A 17948-nucleotide genomic window follows, 5' to 3' on the forward strand; every position below is an offset into this window, starting at 1 on the left:
AAAATGAATGAATGTGACATCATATTGCTTCAACTGACCAGTCAGCATTGAAAGTCAATTACATCAGTGTAAGTGCCGGAAGTTACGGCACCAGATTTTTCCTTCCGTTCTTGACGCATGTGATAATAAGTATGTTGCAATACATCCAAGTGTTTTCTTTCACACGACATTTTATGGGACAGTGAGATAAGATAGCATTATATCTACCTGTTGACGTAAGTAAGGTGTATGTACGTGGGTGGTAGTCAACCCGTCTGGGTGGTCCGATACACTGGTTCGAATCTTTATAATCTGGCTTTTGTCTCTACACAAAATGGCAAAATGTGCATATTACATATTGGAGCTCCCTGGTTTGACAAGCACCTCGTATTAATATATAATAACTTAAACGTATCCTTAACAACGTTGAAATCAGACCAACATATATGACAGATTCTATGTGAGAAGGGACAGCGTCCAGACTGGGGCCAAAGGTTATACTTGAAGAGAGGAGTGCACATAAGACGTGGTGGCACCGTGGAAAGTGGCTATATGCAAAACGGGTGTCCATACTCAGGTCAGTCCTTATACGAGAAATGGGGCGTGTCATGTGGTGGGCATCGTTTCCCTCTGGTTATACCAGAAAGGAGTGTCTCCACATGTGCTGACTTGAACATTAACCACTCCGTTATAAGTCGTCTTGTGGGGACTCCGTGGCCAAACGTAAAGAATCTCCGAAAACCTTTGAGACCAAAGAATGAAAATGATCGTGCTGTCTGAGTCCTAATTCGTTTGGCAAAACGCTATCTTATTACCCAGCCGAAGAATTGAGCCGGCATTAGAGAGTGGGAGTTCCAACCAGTACCATCAGAGGAAGGGTGCGTAATTCCATCATTGATGTTGGCGTCACCGCCCACAAGATCACCTTTAAAAATGCCATTGATGAGACATCAGAAGGCAGCTGAAGCAATTTCTGCATCATACAGACCATCTCTGACACTTGGTACGCCCTTCTGTGGAATTTATTAATACTCCAACGTTAGATCAAATTTGCTGACGTACTTGGCCTGACCGAGTTTTGATATTGGGTAAGAGTCAGTTTTAGAAAACTCCTTCCCAAACAAACAAGGTGAACTCTAGTCATTATGACTTGGTCCAAGGTTGTCATTGTCCAGCTTGTAATGAACTTCCTTCTTCAAAGCTTCATGCTTGATTGGATTCATGCGGCAGGGGTGTTGTTTCAAAGGTGTGTAGCCGATGTGACGTTAAATAATAACTCACTCACTCACTCAAAGGTGTGGAGTCACCTACATCTGCAACATGACACACATACATCCAGACACAACTAAAGGAAATCTTGAATTAACTCTCACACTTGAACCTTTTGCGCAAATGGCAAATGACCAAAACATATAAATTATCTAAAAGGTCAGAATTTGGACAAACAGAGTCAGTAATATTAACAAACTTGTATAAAGTCACATTTCTCATCTGTATCACGATCTGACACAAAATCTACAGCAGAAATACGCTAAATACATAGTGACGTGGAAAAGTCTTTTTACAATGATCATGTGTTTGCATAACGTGTTCAGTATGACTGGCCTTCTTATCAATATGGCTTATAGTACCTAGCACGTAATGGTTAACCAGGGATTGGCAAAAACACCAACATGTTATCCAGGACATGACATTTCTCTCTTGAGAACGTAAAATGTACTTTTTCATCTAGGCTCGTGTTTCTTTCACTTCACTTCACAAGCTTTAGAAAGCTGTATCCACAATATTGAAACAGTCCCGCAAACCCATTAAAGACCCATCGTTAAGCTAATGCTCGGTCAAGTGTTTTATAGGTCAAGAAACAGTATGACTGAAGACAGGGTAAAAAGGACTAAAACCTAAAAACTCACCCCCAACCAGCAAACAACAACAAATGAAATATTTCATCCCAATCCTTCTCAGTCCTTGTCAAATTCTTAAGTATGAAAATTTCTTGAATTGACGCATCGCCCGTTGGGGTGAGTGAGTGAGTTAGTTTAGTTTTATGCCGCTTTTAGCAATATCCCAGCAATATCACGGCCTGGGAACACCAGAAATGGGCTTCACAAATTGTACCTATGTGGGGAATCGAACCCGGGCCTTCAGCGTGACGACCGAACGCTTTAACCGCTGGGCTACCCCTAGCCCATTGGAAAACATCCGACACGATATTTGAGCTCTGGTCTAACTGTGAATAGGCCTAGAGCAAAAAGAATCACCAAAGTCTTTACAATGACTTTAGTCCTTATGTTCTGTAAAAGAACAGCCTTACGAAACCTTGCGCAAGTACATATGATAGTAAGGATGTCATGATAATCTGACGACAGTTCAGGACCACACAGTCTATGGTGGTCCTGCTGAATGGACCTGCAACTCCTGTCATGGCCTGTAGCCGGTATTTTGTTTTTATTGTTTGACAACCATTTGACATGCCAGGCAGGTTTTGCAAACTTGGGCGAAATAAAACAGGACAGACTTTTGCTACAAGTTATGTTCACACCCAAATAACCCACCAAAGGAGTCCCGCATCGAACTCAAAACATGTTTTCGATAGGAATTTGGAAGTAATGAAGTCTGATGAAAAGTCCACCATTCATTATTATGTCCCGATCAAGGCGCAATCCTTGCAAAAATAGCAAACTGGAACCTTATCAGTTTCTTCTAAAGAGAGTGCCCCTTTGACAAGAACTTGGAGTTCTTGCTTTTCTCTCTGTAATTTAACCAACTACTCTCGACCAAGAATTGGTTCTTCAACAGCCAAAGTGTCTGTATTCCCATTACCCTCCATCAAAGGATCAGGTTAATGATCCAGGAAAATCGCCAAATCGTCACTTGAATTATTCTCAGAAGAAATTTGCATAGCCTTAGGTAACATAACATGAAGGAAGAATAGCTAAAATTTCTTTTTCTGAATTTGCAGTAGTCTATTTTATTAGGTTCATGACGAACTATGGGAACAGGAAAATGTTTTCAGTGCCACACTATCAGGAGAGTTTCGACATGCCCACAAACCCTGACACAAATCGAGAGGTGCAGATAAACCCTCTAACCTCTAAGATAGCTGAACTTTAGCTGATGTTTTAGAGGGAAGATTTCAATAAACAAGCATACGAGGTGCAAGGATATGTCTGGAACTCTCCTGGTGTCAGAGTATTGTAACCTGTGAAGTTCTGTCTGTTTGAATTGGAATAACTCCCGGGAAACCTATGTTTTAAATGTTATATGTGGCAACTCACTAACTCATGTAGTAGGGCAGACATGCTGCTTTTTGAAGGCAAAGCCCAGGTGATCTGTATCAGGCATAGAAGAATATGCAGAATATGCCAAGAGATTTGGCTGAAACATTCTCAGCTGAACCATGATGGTCTACGTTGAGTTAGTAACTATGACAAATTCCATGTTCAACATACTCCACTCCAAGGTCCACACTCTCTGTCCAGTGATGCTGGAGTGCTTGGATTTCAACTGATATAGAAACTTCTCTCTCGGTAGTATGAAAAGTCATTCATAGCAGTTATGATGTCATCATTACTTGATACACCTTGCCAGACAGTTCTCCCTTCAAGAGGTGGAAATATGACCGCACCAAAATGCGGATGGCTACATTGGAGTGAGCTATTTCAGTCTGAAATGCTTGTAAAAAGCTGGAGCAAATTTTCGCCATTTTCATCAACAAAGAACACCTCATTTTGAATCCTACAGAAATATGTTGTTTCGTTGAGCATTTAGTTCAAATGCAGTGTGTAAACGGTACTAAATACATAGAAACTGCAAGTTGATATTCTACTGACTTCTCATATTTTTAGTGTTTGTATTTGCAGGTATGCAAAGAACATTTTGTCAGATTATGCAGGAAATCCAAGACTGACTGACTGCCTGAGTTTGGTTTTACGCCGCTTTTAGCAATATTCCAGCAACATCACGGCGGGGGACACCAGAAATGGGGTTCACACATTGTACCCATGTGGGGAATCGAACCCGGGTCTTCAGCGTAACGAGCCAATGCTTTAACCATTAGGCTACCCCTCCGCCCCGGAAATCCAAGAAAAAAAACACAAACAGTTGCAGCTTTTCCAATTTCATATCTTTTATATTCATAACGTTTCTCGCACAAAATAAGTATATTTACAATATACAGAGCACTCGTGCACAAAACATAAGCAGAACCCAACAAAATCCACCTTGAACTTTGGTGACATTATTGCAGTGTGACAAATATAGAAGTTGAGTCAGAACCATGGCATGGGAATTGCGCATCTGTTTCAATATGGCAAGGTTTTTGCCCTACCAATTTGATGACCTACCTACAGTTTCATTCTAAGTCATTGGCTAATTCCCATTTTAACATGTAATTGTATATCCCATTTTAACATGTAATTGTATAAATTTAAACTTTGCAAATTGTAAAAAATAGAATATTTAATAGAACAAAACTGAGGATGTTTTTCTTTACAAACACACACAAACAATCAACATCCCTAAACTCCCCAAGCATGATCTCGTGGCAATCTGGTTTCTTCATAGACTTAAATCTTACTAACTGGATCTAGAAAATACTCAGAAAATCAGTGGCTGCTAATCACAATTCTCTCCCTTGATTGAATCAGATCATATGAGGCTATACTTTCTCTTCCAAATTGCTTACATATCAGTGGAAATTATGTATCACATAACATAAAAAAGCTTTACATGGGAAACATATTTCTCACCTAATGAGAATTTTAAAACAACCACTTGACGGTTATTTAGACATTATAACATCGTTCAAAAACTAAAATGAAAAATGAATCACGTTATTGTGACCACATGTTAATATTGTTCAAGCATAAGCTAAATATAACCTACAGGAATATGTACTCATTAAACATTTAAAGATTTAACTTCCCATCAAATTCAATGCTTCCTTGTTCGTCAGGGAATTTGATGAGGTTGTTCATTACTCAATGATGATGACAGATCTTTGTAGGGGTGGCTCGAAAGATCAATAATCGGAAATATCGTCGATAGGAAAAAATATTAATGATTATCGATATGAGATTGTGTCATCAATAATATTGTACAACAACTTTTGTGCAGAATAAAGTTTTAATTTACTCACACAATATACAAAGTAAGGTTTTTATTCAGGGGCTGCTTCTATATTATGTTCAGTACACTGTTTTCTTAGTAATCCATGCAAAACATGTCACCACCCACTAGTAGTGTGAAATATATTCGTTTCTTTCGGACTTTCAATTGCAATTTTGTTCAAATTTACTTCTCAGATATTCATTGATAATCAATCGACAATTATTGATGTCTATGATCCATATTGACAGCCGGTCCTAGTGTATACATGACCATGAAATACTGATGATGCATGCTATGAACGATAAACTCACTCAATACATAATTCAATGCAGTATGTATATGAACATCCAAGATCCAGCAATAGACTGCTACAAAATTTCCGTGTTAAATTTATTATCAGCTTTCGTCAACGATATCGCCACTGATCTTGATCCGGTAACGGAGGATGCATTAACATCGAACGCCGAAGAAATTTTAGATTCTAATGCCTTCCGTCCACATAAATAAACAGTTGGGTTATCAATTCAAACAAAAATGATATTTTGAAATTTGTACTGTTTCAAATTTAGCGGCAGTAAAACACAATTAGATCTACAGAATCTGCAAACCGTTCTGTTTAGCCCAACATATTTTTTTTTTCTAAATGTATAATATCGTTGAAAAGTTATTTAGCTTAGTCATGATCCCTCTTATCCATTACACTGCTTGATCTAAAGTAGTCTATTAAAGTATAATTAATTACCTTACCGTGTTTATGCCAGAGGTACACCCTCGTGTCCTGATCCATCCTTTCGGAAATATCACCACAAATCTGGCTCTTTGTCAACAGACTCGCGAACATGCCAGCCAAACTACACTTTGAAGCCACTAGGTCACAAAACACTTTCCAAAATGTAGAAAATAATATCCGTAGAATCGAATTTGAGCACAAAGTACACACATGAGTGTGTAAGAGTCACCACAGCTGTCGCACGCAGACGTAGAGGTGCGTGAAATCGTCAAGTTGACAGGGCGCAAAATTCAACAGTATCTAAATTCGGTACAACACGGACTTCTCGTTACAGCAAAGCGCGCCCCTACTCTTAAATTTTGTACCAGTACCAGTAATTGGAGATATCAACGACTATCTCAGTCATACAATCAGGTTAACCTTGCGCAAACTGTCAGTGGCTCTCCTGTCGCATCTTTCAAATGTAAACAATGACTTTGAGAAAAGGTCAGGCCATGAGGTTGCTGCCACTATTCTGGTGGGGAAAGGGTCTACGGTGGAATTTTTTCAAATGTGAACCAAGCTTTGAAACTTATTTGATATATGTTTTCCAACTTATCAGTTAATGATTGGTGATTGATGCATTGAAAAACAAAACGTGATTTGTTATTACTGAATCTGGAGTTTGTTAGTCATTGACGGTTTGCCACCAAACACCCCCGTTTCGGGCGATACCACTTGAGATTGGAATGCGAGGCCGCTTCACGTATTGACTCGTAACCAAAGAAAGAGCTCCACCTGAAATTGTTCATAAAATTGTCATGGTAGAATGGAGATAAAATACTGTGTGTGGAAAATCAGAGGGTATATAACGAAATTATAATAGCTCTAAATTGTTCATTTAAAACCTCACGCTACGCGTTCGGTTTTAAATGAAATTAGAAAACTATTATAATTAATATATAACACGACCCTAAGGATGGAATGAAGGCAGACACTTATACACATAATCCAACTGGAATATCAGTGGAAACATTGTGAAACTCAACAACTGAAAATAGACACAATTCTTAAAGAGAAACTCTGCAAAAAGTATGTTATATTGCAAGAATGTTTTAATTCATTCAACCAATGTATAAACATAACTATATAGAGAGAAAATATTCAAATATCTTGTTTTAGTCAACAAAAAACATAAACATTCTTATAACCTTTTGTGAACACCATATACATACAAGCAAAATATCCATACACAAATATCTTGCACAGGACATGCGTTCTTCTTGAATGGCAACTCATGAACACACAACAAGCATTTCTTCCATTGCTGACTGGCATAAATGGTCTGCAAATACACAGTTTCAGTTATATTTCAGTTATGTTTCAGATATGCAAAGTTTCCACGCAGATTAACATTATAGTGAGCGAATTGAATTTTACGCCGCTTTCAGCAATATTCCAGCAATATCACTGCGGGCTTGACATTTTTACACATGTAGGGGAGTCGAACCCAGGTCTTCGGCGTGATTAACATTATATATCTCCATTACAGAATATATCTGTATTTTTGTTGTCAATCAAATCTTCCATATGTAGGTCAAGTTTGACAATCTACGCAACAGAGTCCATTATAATGGAGTCTCATTGTGTTGCAAGTAGGCAGAACACATGCATGGAAACAATTTTGTGAAGTAGCAATTCACATTCTGTAATTCTCTGGCAGTGTTGATTGCCAGATGTTAGTTATTATGTTCTTGTTGGTTTCTTTAAGTAAGTACATCACATTACCTTGTAAATTCCAAATGTCCAAATACTAAATGTTTCAAGAGGGTGCTGTACCTCTGTGTGTCTCACAGTCCCTGAACTACATTATTTTCCCTCTTTCCCTGCCCTTTCTGAATGCTAAAGCCATCAATGAAGCAAGTCTAGATTTCCTCAGGTTCAGGAAAGTCCCAACTCACTGGGGATCCTTTTCAAATTAAAAGGAATTATTTGTTTCCATCATTTTGATACAGAGAGTAAGTGTTAGTCTACCCATACCTGCACACCCCTCTAAATTAGAGTGTGTTCTACTGCTTGTGGGGGGCAGCTCGGTAGCCTAGTGGTTAAAGCATTCCCTCGTCACTCCAAAGACCCGGGTTCGATTCCCCACATGGTTACAATGTGTGAAGCCCATTTCTGGTGTCCCCCGCCATGATGTTCCTGGAATATTGCTGAAAGCGGCCTAAAACCATACTCACTCACTTACTTTATTGGTTGTACTGGTGAGACGTTAGAAAACAAATACATGCTTTATAATGCACATTGTGTGAGCAGCAGCTGGACAGAACATGTTTGACTTTTCTCAAATATCTGGAGTCATTGCTACTTTTCAGTGATCCATTCACATTATTTTTACCATTCGACTGTCATGTTCAGAGAAATCTGGGCAGATAATTCAAGCTTGTTATTTTCTGGCTTTGACGTTTTTTCAGTAAGGTTTGAATTAATGTGGCAAATAGTGTATATTAAGCTCAAAAGTGTGTGAGTGAGAGAGTTTAGTTTTACGCCACTTTTAGCAATATTCCAGCAATATCACGACGGGGATCACCAGAACAAATGGGCTTCTCTCATTGCACCCATGTGGGGAATCGAACCTGGGTCCTCAGTGTGATGAGCAAAACCAACATTTTCACCATAAGGCTAGTCAGACAGCGCAAAGATGCTCACATTTACGAGTTGCTTGATGACAGATTCCAAGATAGACATAGAATAGAATTGATGAAGAAATAATATGGAATATGAAGACTTCTGCTAACAATCTAGAACTACACTGAAGTTAACAGGCACATATAAAGAATACATACAATAGAGTGACTGTAAACAAAGAGTAAAGGAATAAATCACTAAGGAAAAAATGAATACTGTATTCACCATTAAGCCTCTTGCATCATAAAGCATCCTGACCAAATTCTAGAAAGATGTGTAAGTAATCTTTGACAGGACCTCCTCCTAAATAGTGAGTGAGTGTGTGTGGTAATAAGCCGCTTTAAGCAATATTCCAGGAACATCACAGTGGGAGACACAAGAAATGGGTTTCACACATTCTACCCATGTGAGGAATCGAACCGAAATCTTGATTTGACAACCAACGCTTTAACCAGTAGACTACCCCACTGCCCTATCTCCTGAGAACGGGGCGGTGGGATAGCCAAGTGGTTGAAGCGTTCACTGATCATGCTTAAGACCTGGGTTCGATTCCCCACCTGGGTACAATGTGTGACACTTTTTTCTGGTGTCCCCCCGACGTGATATTACTGGAATATTGTTAAAAGCTGCATAAACTGAACTCACTCACCCACTCCTCCTGAGAACAGGTTAAGACACAGTCCAACTTTATTTGTGTACATTACAAATTCTTTTACTGGGTACAGCATACAATGGGTACATAATTGCCTAGTAGCTTGTATAAAAACCTATTTCTTCACTAAAAGTACATCTTTGAAAACAAATTTATCGCATAGTTAATGGTTTTGATAATTTAAATGTCAACTAAGCACAAGTGATGCTTGATAAGGCGAATACAGTATACATAATGCTGATAATAATAATAATAATAATAATAATAATACCGGGTAATAATAATCAAAAGTGGAATGGTCGATATGTTATACACAAAACATGAAATATGTGCATATGCTTAAACAATTTGACTAAACAAAAAGTAAACATGTGAAAAATTAACTAATCAAACATATGATTCAACCCTGTTTCATTTACAGACTGACTGACTGAGTTTAGTTTTACGCTGCTTTTAGCAATATTCCAGGAATATCACGGCGGGCGATACCAGAAAGGGGCTTCACACATTGTGCCCACATGGGGAATCGAACCCGGGTCTTCGGCGTGATGAGCCAACGCTTTAACCACTAGGCTACCCCACCGCCCCTTCATTTACAGAAGGAAGGCATTCATCTATAACATCTCAAACAACATACCATACAAAACTGAACCCAACTGAGCAGTAAACAGGTGGACAAAATGGACTTGGAGACCTGTTACTAAAAGCCCAACCTTAATTTGAGTACCTGATACCTATTGTAATGAGCCACCCAATCAACATTTGGACTTTTGTTCTCAGTGTCATCTAATTCAATATGTGTATTGACACTTAATCGTTTCTGTTCCATGTCTGACACGCTGGAGAAGTGAGGATGTGAGTTATCTCCCCTGGTTAGATACTCCCATTCATCTTCAGATACTCGAGCTCTATTTTAAGGAATGGCAAGTCTTTATGGATGATCAATTTCTTTATTGTACAATAGCGGCATTTCAGTATAGATACTTATACCGTTTTCAAGCTTGAGGTGGTGAATGGTACAAGTATCTAAACTGAAACGTCGCTACAGTACAATAAACAAGCTGATTATCCATAACGACTTCCTATTACCGTCGGGGCGGTGGGGTAGCCTAGTGGTTAAAGCGTTGGCTCGTCACGCCGAAGACCCGGATTCGAATCCCCATAAGGGTACAATGTGTGAAGCCCATTTCTGGTGTTCCCCGCCATGATGTTGCTGGAATATTGCTAAAAGCGGCGTAAAACCAAACTCAGTCAGTCAGTCAGTCAGTCAGTCTTATTACCGCCAAGTTCTAGAAGAAATAAGTGATGCAGACTGTAGCCACAACTTAGGACATGGTGGTTACAGACAAAGGATGATAATATCAGGGAATGAGACGCAGATCAACAATCAGCTGATCCTGATACAGCCAAGGGAGACCAATCTGACACAGCAGGCATACACATGAAACAGAAAATAACAACACCTGGATGCCGCAGTCATACTCATCTCTGACACCGGTTCGTTGAGTTGGAACAATACAAGGCAACTGATGTAGGCAACCCATGTAGGCAACCCATGTAGGCAACCCATTAAAACACCTAGATCTATCCGCATCTACTTTGAACTAATGTATCCATACTTTCAAACTTGTCCTGGTTTACACAATCAATCACAAAAATATATATACAGACTAATCAAGTTTTGTCCTTGCCCCTGGTGTGCACATAATGCCCCAACAGAAATCTATGACCAAGCTGAAATATGTTGTGCCTATAACATACTCAACAAAAAAAGTTAAGGACCAATTTTCAATATCAAAGTGTTTAATAGTTCATATCATGATCGATATAATACTTCAATATTTCACCCGTGAAGATCCGGGTTAGAATATTGATCTTCAGTAACCCATGCTTGTCGTAAGAGGCTACTAACGGGATCGGTGGTCAGGCTTGCTGACTTGGTTGACACATGTCATCAGTTCCCAATTGTGCAGATCGATGCTCATGCCGTTGATCACTGGATTGTCTGGTCCAGACTCGATTATTTACAGACCGCCGCCATATAGTTGGAATATTTTTGAGTGCGGCATAAAACTACACTCACTCACTCACTCACTTAAATATTGAATCTTGGGGTGGTCCTAACTTCTTGGGATGAGTATAATTTGAACAAGCATCCTTCAAATCCTGATGAGAAGATTTTGACAGTTTTCACCTCTTTAACTTTTCCCAAGTATACAGGTAGTGCTTTATAACTACACCTGGTTTGAGTAATCATTTCAAACCAATGATCGATCTGGAAACTTAACCCAGATTCATAAAGTGTCATAGACAGAATCTGCTTCTTAAAAGACTTCTCCCTTGAGTCAATAACTGAGTGTGTGAGTTGAGTTTAATATGTCCTGACAACATCTAAGCCATAAGCTATTTCCCATACAACAAATATTGCAGATAGCAACAATGCTTAATCAACCAATGCTATAGACATGTTTGAAAATATATAAATGTATATATAAGCTAATGTTGTGGGTCATCCATGCCCAGGAGTATTAGAAGTGCCACCTGTAGAAGTTCACACTGATCACTGACAAAACAACAAAATCAATTCATGCATTGGACAAAACTCACAAGCCGATTCATGGGAGTTTTCATGTACACTGATCTGACAAACTGAGTCCCAGCTTCAAATCATCAGAGTCATGCATGAATAAACATCAAGTGTCCAGTGCTATCAGTATGGGTTTGGGTGGAAACTATAAACAGGGATTTGACAATATACATTTGTATTAAAACAGTCAAATCCCCCGATGAGTCGAATGCCGGTGTCTCGAATATTATGCATAACTCGAAGTACCTGTCGGTCCCGATCATTCCCTGTTATAGTTGTCATCATTTGAATACCGGTTACACGAATTCGTCTCATAAATACAACCGATGACTCGAAAAGGAAATTTGGTCCCATGAGATTCAAACAACAGCAATCTTGTATACATAAGCCGAAGTCAGTCAATGAGAAGTTGATTGGTGTAGCAAACTGATCCAATTAACAAACCAGCGTGGCTCACACCTTTCCGTCATTGACGGGTGAGTTCAAAAGGCAGATTAGTGCTAATCAGACTGGAACTGATAAGGTGCCCCTATTAGTTATATGGAAATCATTAGATAAACAAATGCTTAGGCGGAAAAATTAGGACTGGATCATCTTTTTTCTACCCTCATAGGCATACATGTACTTATGTCTCGAATACATCGATAAGTCGAATTTATTACTTGGTCCCCAGCGATTCGACTCATTGGGATTTGACTGTACTTTGTTTTAAAATTAAAAATATTCAGCAAATCATGTTATATCACATAACAGCTGTGAGTGTTGACAGATTGGAAAGTCACTCCATACTTGTGAAGCCCACACTATGAAGGAAAATTAGAAACTTTAATATATCTCGACATCTAAAATTCAAAAACACTTGCAAATTGTGAACATTTATGTCCACAATGTGAGACACACTGGACATCTCCCAACAACAATGTTGATCAAAATGTCTACTCATTGGACATCTGAAGCTGATGTACAGACAATAGCACAACAATTATCCAATCCTTACATCCGGTAGGACATGTTATATTTGGGATTACACTTTCTCAGTAAAGTACAGATTCTAGTACTATTGTTGGGTTGGGTCTCATCCGGGATTCGAACCCACACTCTCAGAGTCAGGCACCTAATCCACTCAGCCACTGTTGCTTCCACAAAATGGAAGTCACACAACTGGTTGTCGAGACCACAGACTTTGTGTACCCCTCTCATTACTGAGAAAGTGTAATCCCAAATATAACATGTGTTACATTTGACCACTTATTGAAATCATGGGGTAACCATGGTTACCACAACCTGCTTCACGTCATACACTTCTTTCTAAAACCAGTATTGCCGTCATATCACAATGGGGACAAGAAATGGCTTCAATGTTCTATCTACAAAAACACATCTACTACAGAAGTTTAAGGTGCTCTTTGACAATAGAAATGTAGAAACAGCAATCACCGGTGATGAGGACATATTACAATTCCAGACGTATCTCAGATATATCAATGTTAAATCTCAAATTCCAATTCAATTATCGTGACATGTCTGTATAGATGAGTATTGGCACTAGTGTAATATCAGCACGCTTGAGAAACAATCTCAGCCCCAAATGACCTATTTGCAGGAACATGCAGCTCAAAAAGAATACCTTAGTTGTAAGGCTTGATAGTGTTATCCCGCCTCAACTTAGTCTGTTGTAATGTCAGACAGTCACTGTACTAAAGGTAAAAGTCCATTTTGAAGGTCACCTGTCCACAGCATACACCTTTCCAGCAAACCTACTCTCCCCAAAACTAGTGAGTGAGTGAGTGAGTATGGTTTTACGCCGCTTTTAGTAATATTCCAGCAATATCACGGCATGGGACAACAGAAATGGGCTTCACACATTGTGCCCATGTGGGGACTCGAACTCCACCAGGTCTTCAGCGTGACTGATTTTGGCGCTTTAACCACCTACTACCATCTGTAACGCCCTCCCCCCAATACTAGCTCCCTCCAACCCACACTGACCCATTTCTCCTGACCCACTTCCTCTAACCTGCTGCACACATCAACTGACCTGCTACTCTAAACTTCTCCCTCTAACCCACTCCCCATAACCCACAATCTCTAATCCACTCCGTTTAGCTCTTCTGCTGGCCCTCTTCCACTTACCCACTCCCCCGAGCGTCTAGGTATGCGCAGATAGACATATGGACGTGAGTATTTCTGACCAATGTTAGAGTGCTTTTCTACAAATCTCTGACACAACATGAAACTTTGGAGGATTACACCAGCCCTAATATCATTCTCAGCTGAGGAGCTCTCTCAACTCCATCAACAGTGGGATGTGCAAAATGTGCAGAGTCAAATTGCTCAATCACTCTTGATAAATCTTATAATGTACATGTGGTGCTAGTATGGTACCATATATTAAACAATATAGCTATTTGATGAAAAGGCTCATTGATAAAAATAGAAGAATACATGTTAACTGAAATTAGTTTCAAAGAAAGCATTCTCATTTCAGTGATCTCCCGTGTCAAATGTCAACACATAATATTGCACAGGAAAGACAGATGGTGATGGATGTAAACATTCTGGTGAACATATTTTCACATAGGTTTAAAAGAGGTTGTAGCTCTGGTGTAAATGTGAGAGACTCCAGATGTTGAGGGTGACTGTAGCACTGGGGTACAGGGAGAGACTCCAGATGTTGAGGGTGACTGTAGCTCACTGGTGTAAATGTGAGAGACTCCAGATGTTGAGGGTGACTGTAGCACTGGGGTACAGGGAGAGACTCCAGATGTTGAGGGTGACTGTAGCTCCAGATGTTGAGGGGTGACTGTAGCTCTGGTGTAAATGGGAGAGACTCCAGATGTTGAGGGTGACTGTAGCACTGGTGGGTACAGGGAGAGACTCCAGATGTTGAGGGTGACTGTAGCACTGGGGTACAGGGAGACTCCAGATGTTGAGGGTGACTGTAGCACTGGTGTACAGGGAGAGACTCCAGATGTTGAGGGTGACTGTAGCACTGGGGTACAGGGAGACTCCAGATGTTGAGGGTGACTGTAGCTCTGGTGTAAATGTGAGAGACTCCAGATGTTGAGGGTGACTGTAGCACTGGGGTACAGGGAGAGACTCCAGATGTTGAGGGTGACTGTAGCACTGGGGACTCCAGATGTTGAGGGTGACTGTAGCACTGAGGGGAGACTCCAGATGTTGAGGGTGACTGTAGCACTGGGGTACAGGGAGACTCCAGATGTTGAGGGTGACTGTAGCACTGGGGTACAGGGAGAGACTCCAGATGTTGAGGGTGACTGTAGCACTGGTGTACAGGGAGACTCCAGATGTTGAGGGTGACTGTAGCACTGGTGTACAGGGAGAGACTCCAGATGTTGAGGGTGACTGTAGCACTAGGGTACAGGGAGAGACTCCACATGTTCAGGGCTTATAATTATCAGTTATGTGTAGGGTGCGGCATCAGTTTAGTGGGGCATCTATTGATGGTTTATTCTGTTGACAAGTTGAAGAAAATGCTGAGCTGTGTCAATCACCTGTCAAAGAAAACATTGTATTTCTATTATCGCCTTAGCACAATATTGTAATCAATATTGAAAAACAAATATAGTTTAGTACAGCACTAGTTTCGGTAGAATCAGACATAAATGACTCAAACTGGAGGCAACAAATAAGTACATACATGATAATGATTCCATAATTTAGGGAACAACATATTATATTCTTTTGGTTGTTGTTTGGTCAATAAATGTAAACATATGTTGTTTTGGGGATTACACTTTCTCAGTAAAGTACAGATTCTAGTACTTTTTTGGGTTGAGTCCCATCCGGGATTCGAACCCAGTCCCTCAGAGTCAGGCACTTAATTGTCAGATGCCTAGACCACTCAGCCACCGCGGCTTCCACAAAAATCTGACTTTGTGTGCTGGGGATTAGGTGCCTGACTCTGAGGGTGTGGGTTCGAATCCCGCATGTGACTCAACCCAAAAAAGTACTAGAATCTGTACTTTACTGAGGAAGTGTAATCCCAAATATAACATATGTTAGATTTGACCACTTTCTAAAATGTCATTGTGTATTTCAATTAATGTAAAATATATTGTAAATATAGTATATTTATTTGTAAATTAGATGTCAGTTTAATAACCAACTGAAAAGAAATAAAGGCCTAAGTGGCAGTACAACTCTTCAAAAAGTTGGACATTGTCCTCAGATGATCAATTAACAAAGAAGCTTTAAATGTTGGAGTGGTTTGTTAAACAAGGACATGATCAACATGACATTGTCTAGATGTCCAACACTACCTGCATAAGTGTCACAAGCCCTGGTGCCGATCCTTGACTTCTACAGCCTTAGCTAATACTGTCTGCACATCAATAGAGGGTGGGAAATTCTGAAATACAAACAGTGCACATTCACATAAACTGTTCAAGGAGCATTTCATATCAGCTCAGTTTTTGCCTGTAGACAATTGGAGAGTGAGTGAGATTTGGCAATATTAAGGCAGTGTATGAAATGAGCCCAAAACCGAGCCCGACATCAGGGCTGGCAACTTCAAAATGTTACCAGCCCAAAATGGATTTAACCAGACCAGACACCAAGATATGGTAAATTTACTCAGATGTATGAAACATCTACAACTTTTACCAGACAATCAGGATGGCTAGCTGTAAATTTAGACCGTCCGTCAGAAATCTAGCCCATCTCGGGTGGGCGGACGGGCCTTATTTCATACACTGACTAAGGTTATATCATGATCGGGACATCAAGAAAATATGTCACCCATTATGTCCATGTGTACAATACCTTTGACATGATCTAACTAATGCATCTCTCCATGAAGATGAATGAAGCCAATATTCAAGCCTAGGACAGGCAAACAAGTGACTGACAGTGTGCAGATGATCTGCAAGGTGTACATGTATTGGACATAAGTCTGTGTACACGAGGTGAGAGAAGTCCTGAATGGTTCCCTGGGTCTGTTGCGTAACATGACAAGGGAACCAGGGTGAGAGGGGTGTTTATGTCACTATATATGGGAGATAACTCTTCCACACAAGGTGAGGAGGTAAGGTGCCTATGTCACTATGTAAGGGAGATAACTCTACATATAGGAGGTGGGAGAGGTAAATGTGTGTATGTCACTATGTAAGGGAGATAACTCTACATATAGGAGGTGGGAGAGGTTAAGGTGGTTATGTCACTATGTAAGGGAGATAACTCTACATATAGGAGGTGGGAGAGGTCAATGTGCGTATGTCACTATGTAAGGGAGATAACTCTACATATAGGAGGTGAGAGAGGTAAAGGTGTTTATGTCACGATGTAAGGGAGATAACTCTACATATAGGAGGTGGGAGAGGTAAAGGTGTTTATGTTACTATGTAAGGGAGACAACTCTACAAACATGAGGTGAGAGAGGTAAAGGTGGTTATGTTACTATGCATGGGAGGTAACTCTACATACATGAGGTGAGAGAGGTAAAGGTGTTTATGTTACTATGCATGGGAGATAACTCTAGAGAGAGGACTCTAGCCAACCCTTACAACAAAGGGATCTTTTCCCATCTGCTAATCAGTATTTTGTACATTCTGTACTCACCTGAAGTAGTTTCATGTTGTGGGGAAAATCACTTTTTAATAAATCTTCCCTGAGGAGCCTGAAGACAAAGGTGAAAGTATTGCACTATTATTGCCTCTACACAGTAGCATGCATGGGTGTGAGTATGCTAGCCCTTTGAAACACCGTGCTGCAGTTTAACATTAATATCCCAATTAGACACAGTATACTGATTCCATGACTGACCTGATGCTATGTCATACCTAGAAACCTTTATAGTTCACATCTATAAACACTTCACTGAATAATGCATATCACCAGATATTGGCCAACATGTGGGCTGACCCCTTCCCTTGACACTGGAAATCTCTACTAAAATGGCATGCTTTGAAGAACACAATTCCCTTAGATCTATGAATACCGTGCTATTGAGTATAATAATATCTGCCTTGAGCTGACTGCAAATGAACAAGACAATGAAATTTGCCTAACGGCTAAAAGCCATGTCTTATTAGTGCATACAAAACTATTAATGTTGATCAATGGTTACCTGTTTATAGGTGAGGTGAAAATGTAATTTTCTGAGTAAAATTGATATTTTATACTTATCCTGACTCATGCTCTTTTGCTTGTCCCCTTCCTCTTGCGAACATAGTGGAACACTTGTATCTCCTTAATTGAAGCTC

General features: G+C 39.9%; 2 protein-coding genes across 3 annotated transcripts in view; both read right to left on the reverse strand.

Annotated features, from left to right (window-relative positions):
* Window positions 1-13651: 13651 nt before the first annotated feature.
* On the reverse strand, window positions 13652-15233 carry LOC124257801. The gene is made up of 3 exons (XM_046691945.1): window positions 14912-15233; window positions 14618-14838; window positions 13652-14497 (listed from the first exon to the last, which is right to left on the reverse strand). The coding sequence occupies exons 1-3, from the start codon at window positions 15122-15124 to the stop codon at window positions 14416-14418; spliced, it is 516 nt and encodes a 171-aa protein (XP_046547901.1). The 5' UTR covers window positions 15125-15233; the 3' UTR covers window positions 13652-14415.
* The window catches only part of LOC124257797 (TBC1 domain family member 13-like), a 53802-nt gene continuing 50976 nt past the window's right edge, over window positions 15123-17948 (reverse strand). For both annotated transcript variants that reach the window (XM_046691939.1, XM_046691940.1), the window contains exons 13-15: window positions 17305-17362; window positions 16008-16096; window positions 15123-15239 (exon numbers count right to left, since the gene is read on the reverse strand). In XM_046691939.1, coding sequence (XP_046547895.1) covers window positions 16019-16096; window positions 17305-17362 — 136 coding nt within the window. In that variant the 3' untranslated portion in view covers window positions 15123-15239; window positions 16008-16018. The remainder of the gene's footprint in view (window positions 15240-16007; window positions 16097-17304; window positions 17363-17948) is intronic.

The sequence above is a fragment of the Haliotis rubra genome, unplaced genomic scaffold, assembly GCF_003918875.1.
Source record: "Haliotis rubra isolate DU_JTF1 unplaced genomic scaffold, ASM391887v1 Scf673, whole genome shotgun sequence".
NCBI lineage: Eukaryota > Metazoa > Mollusca > Gastropoda > Lepetellida > Haliotidae > Haliotis > Haliotis rubra.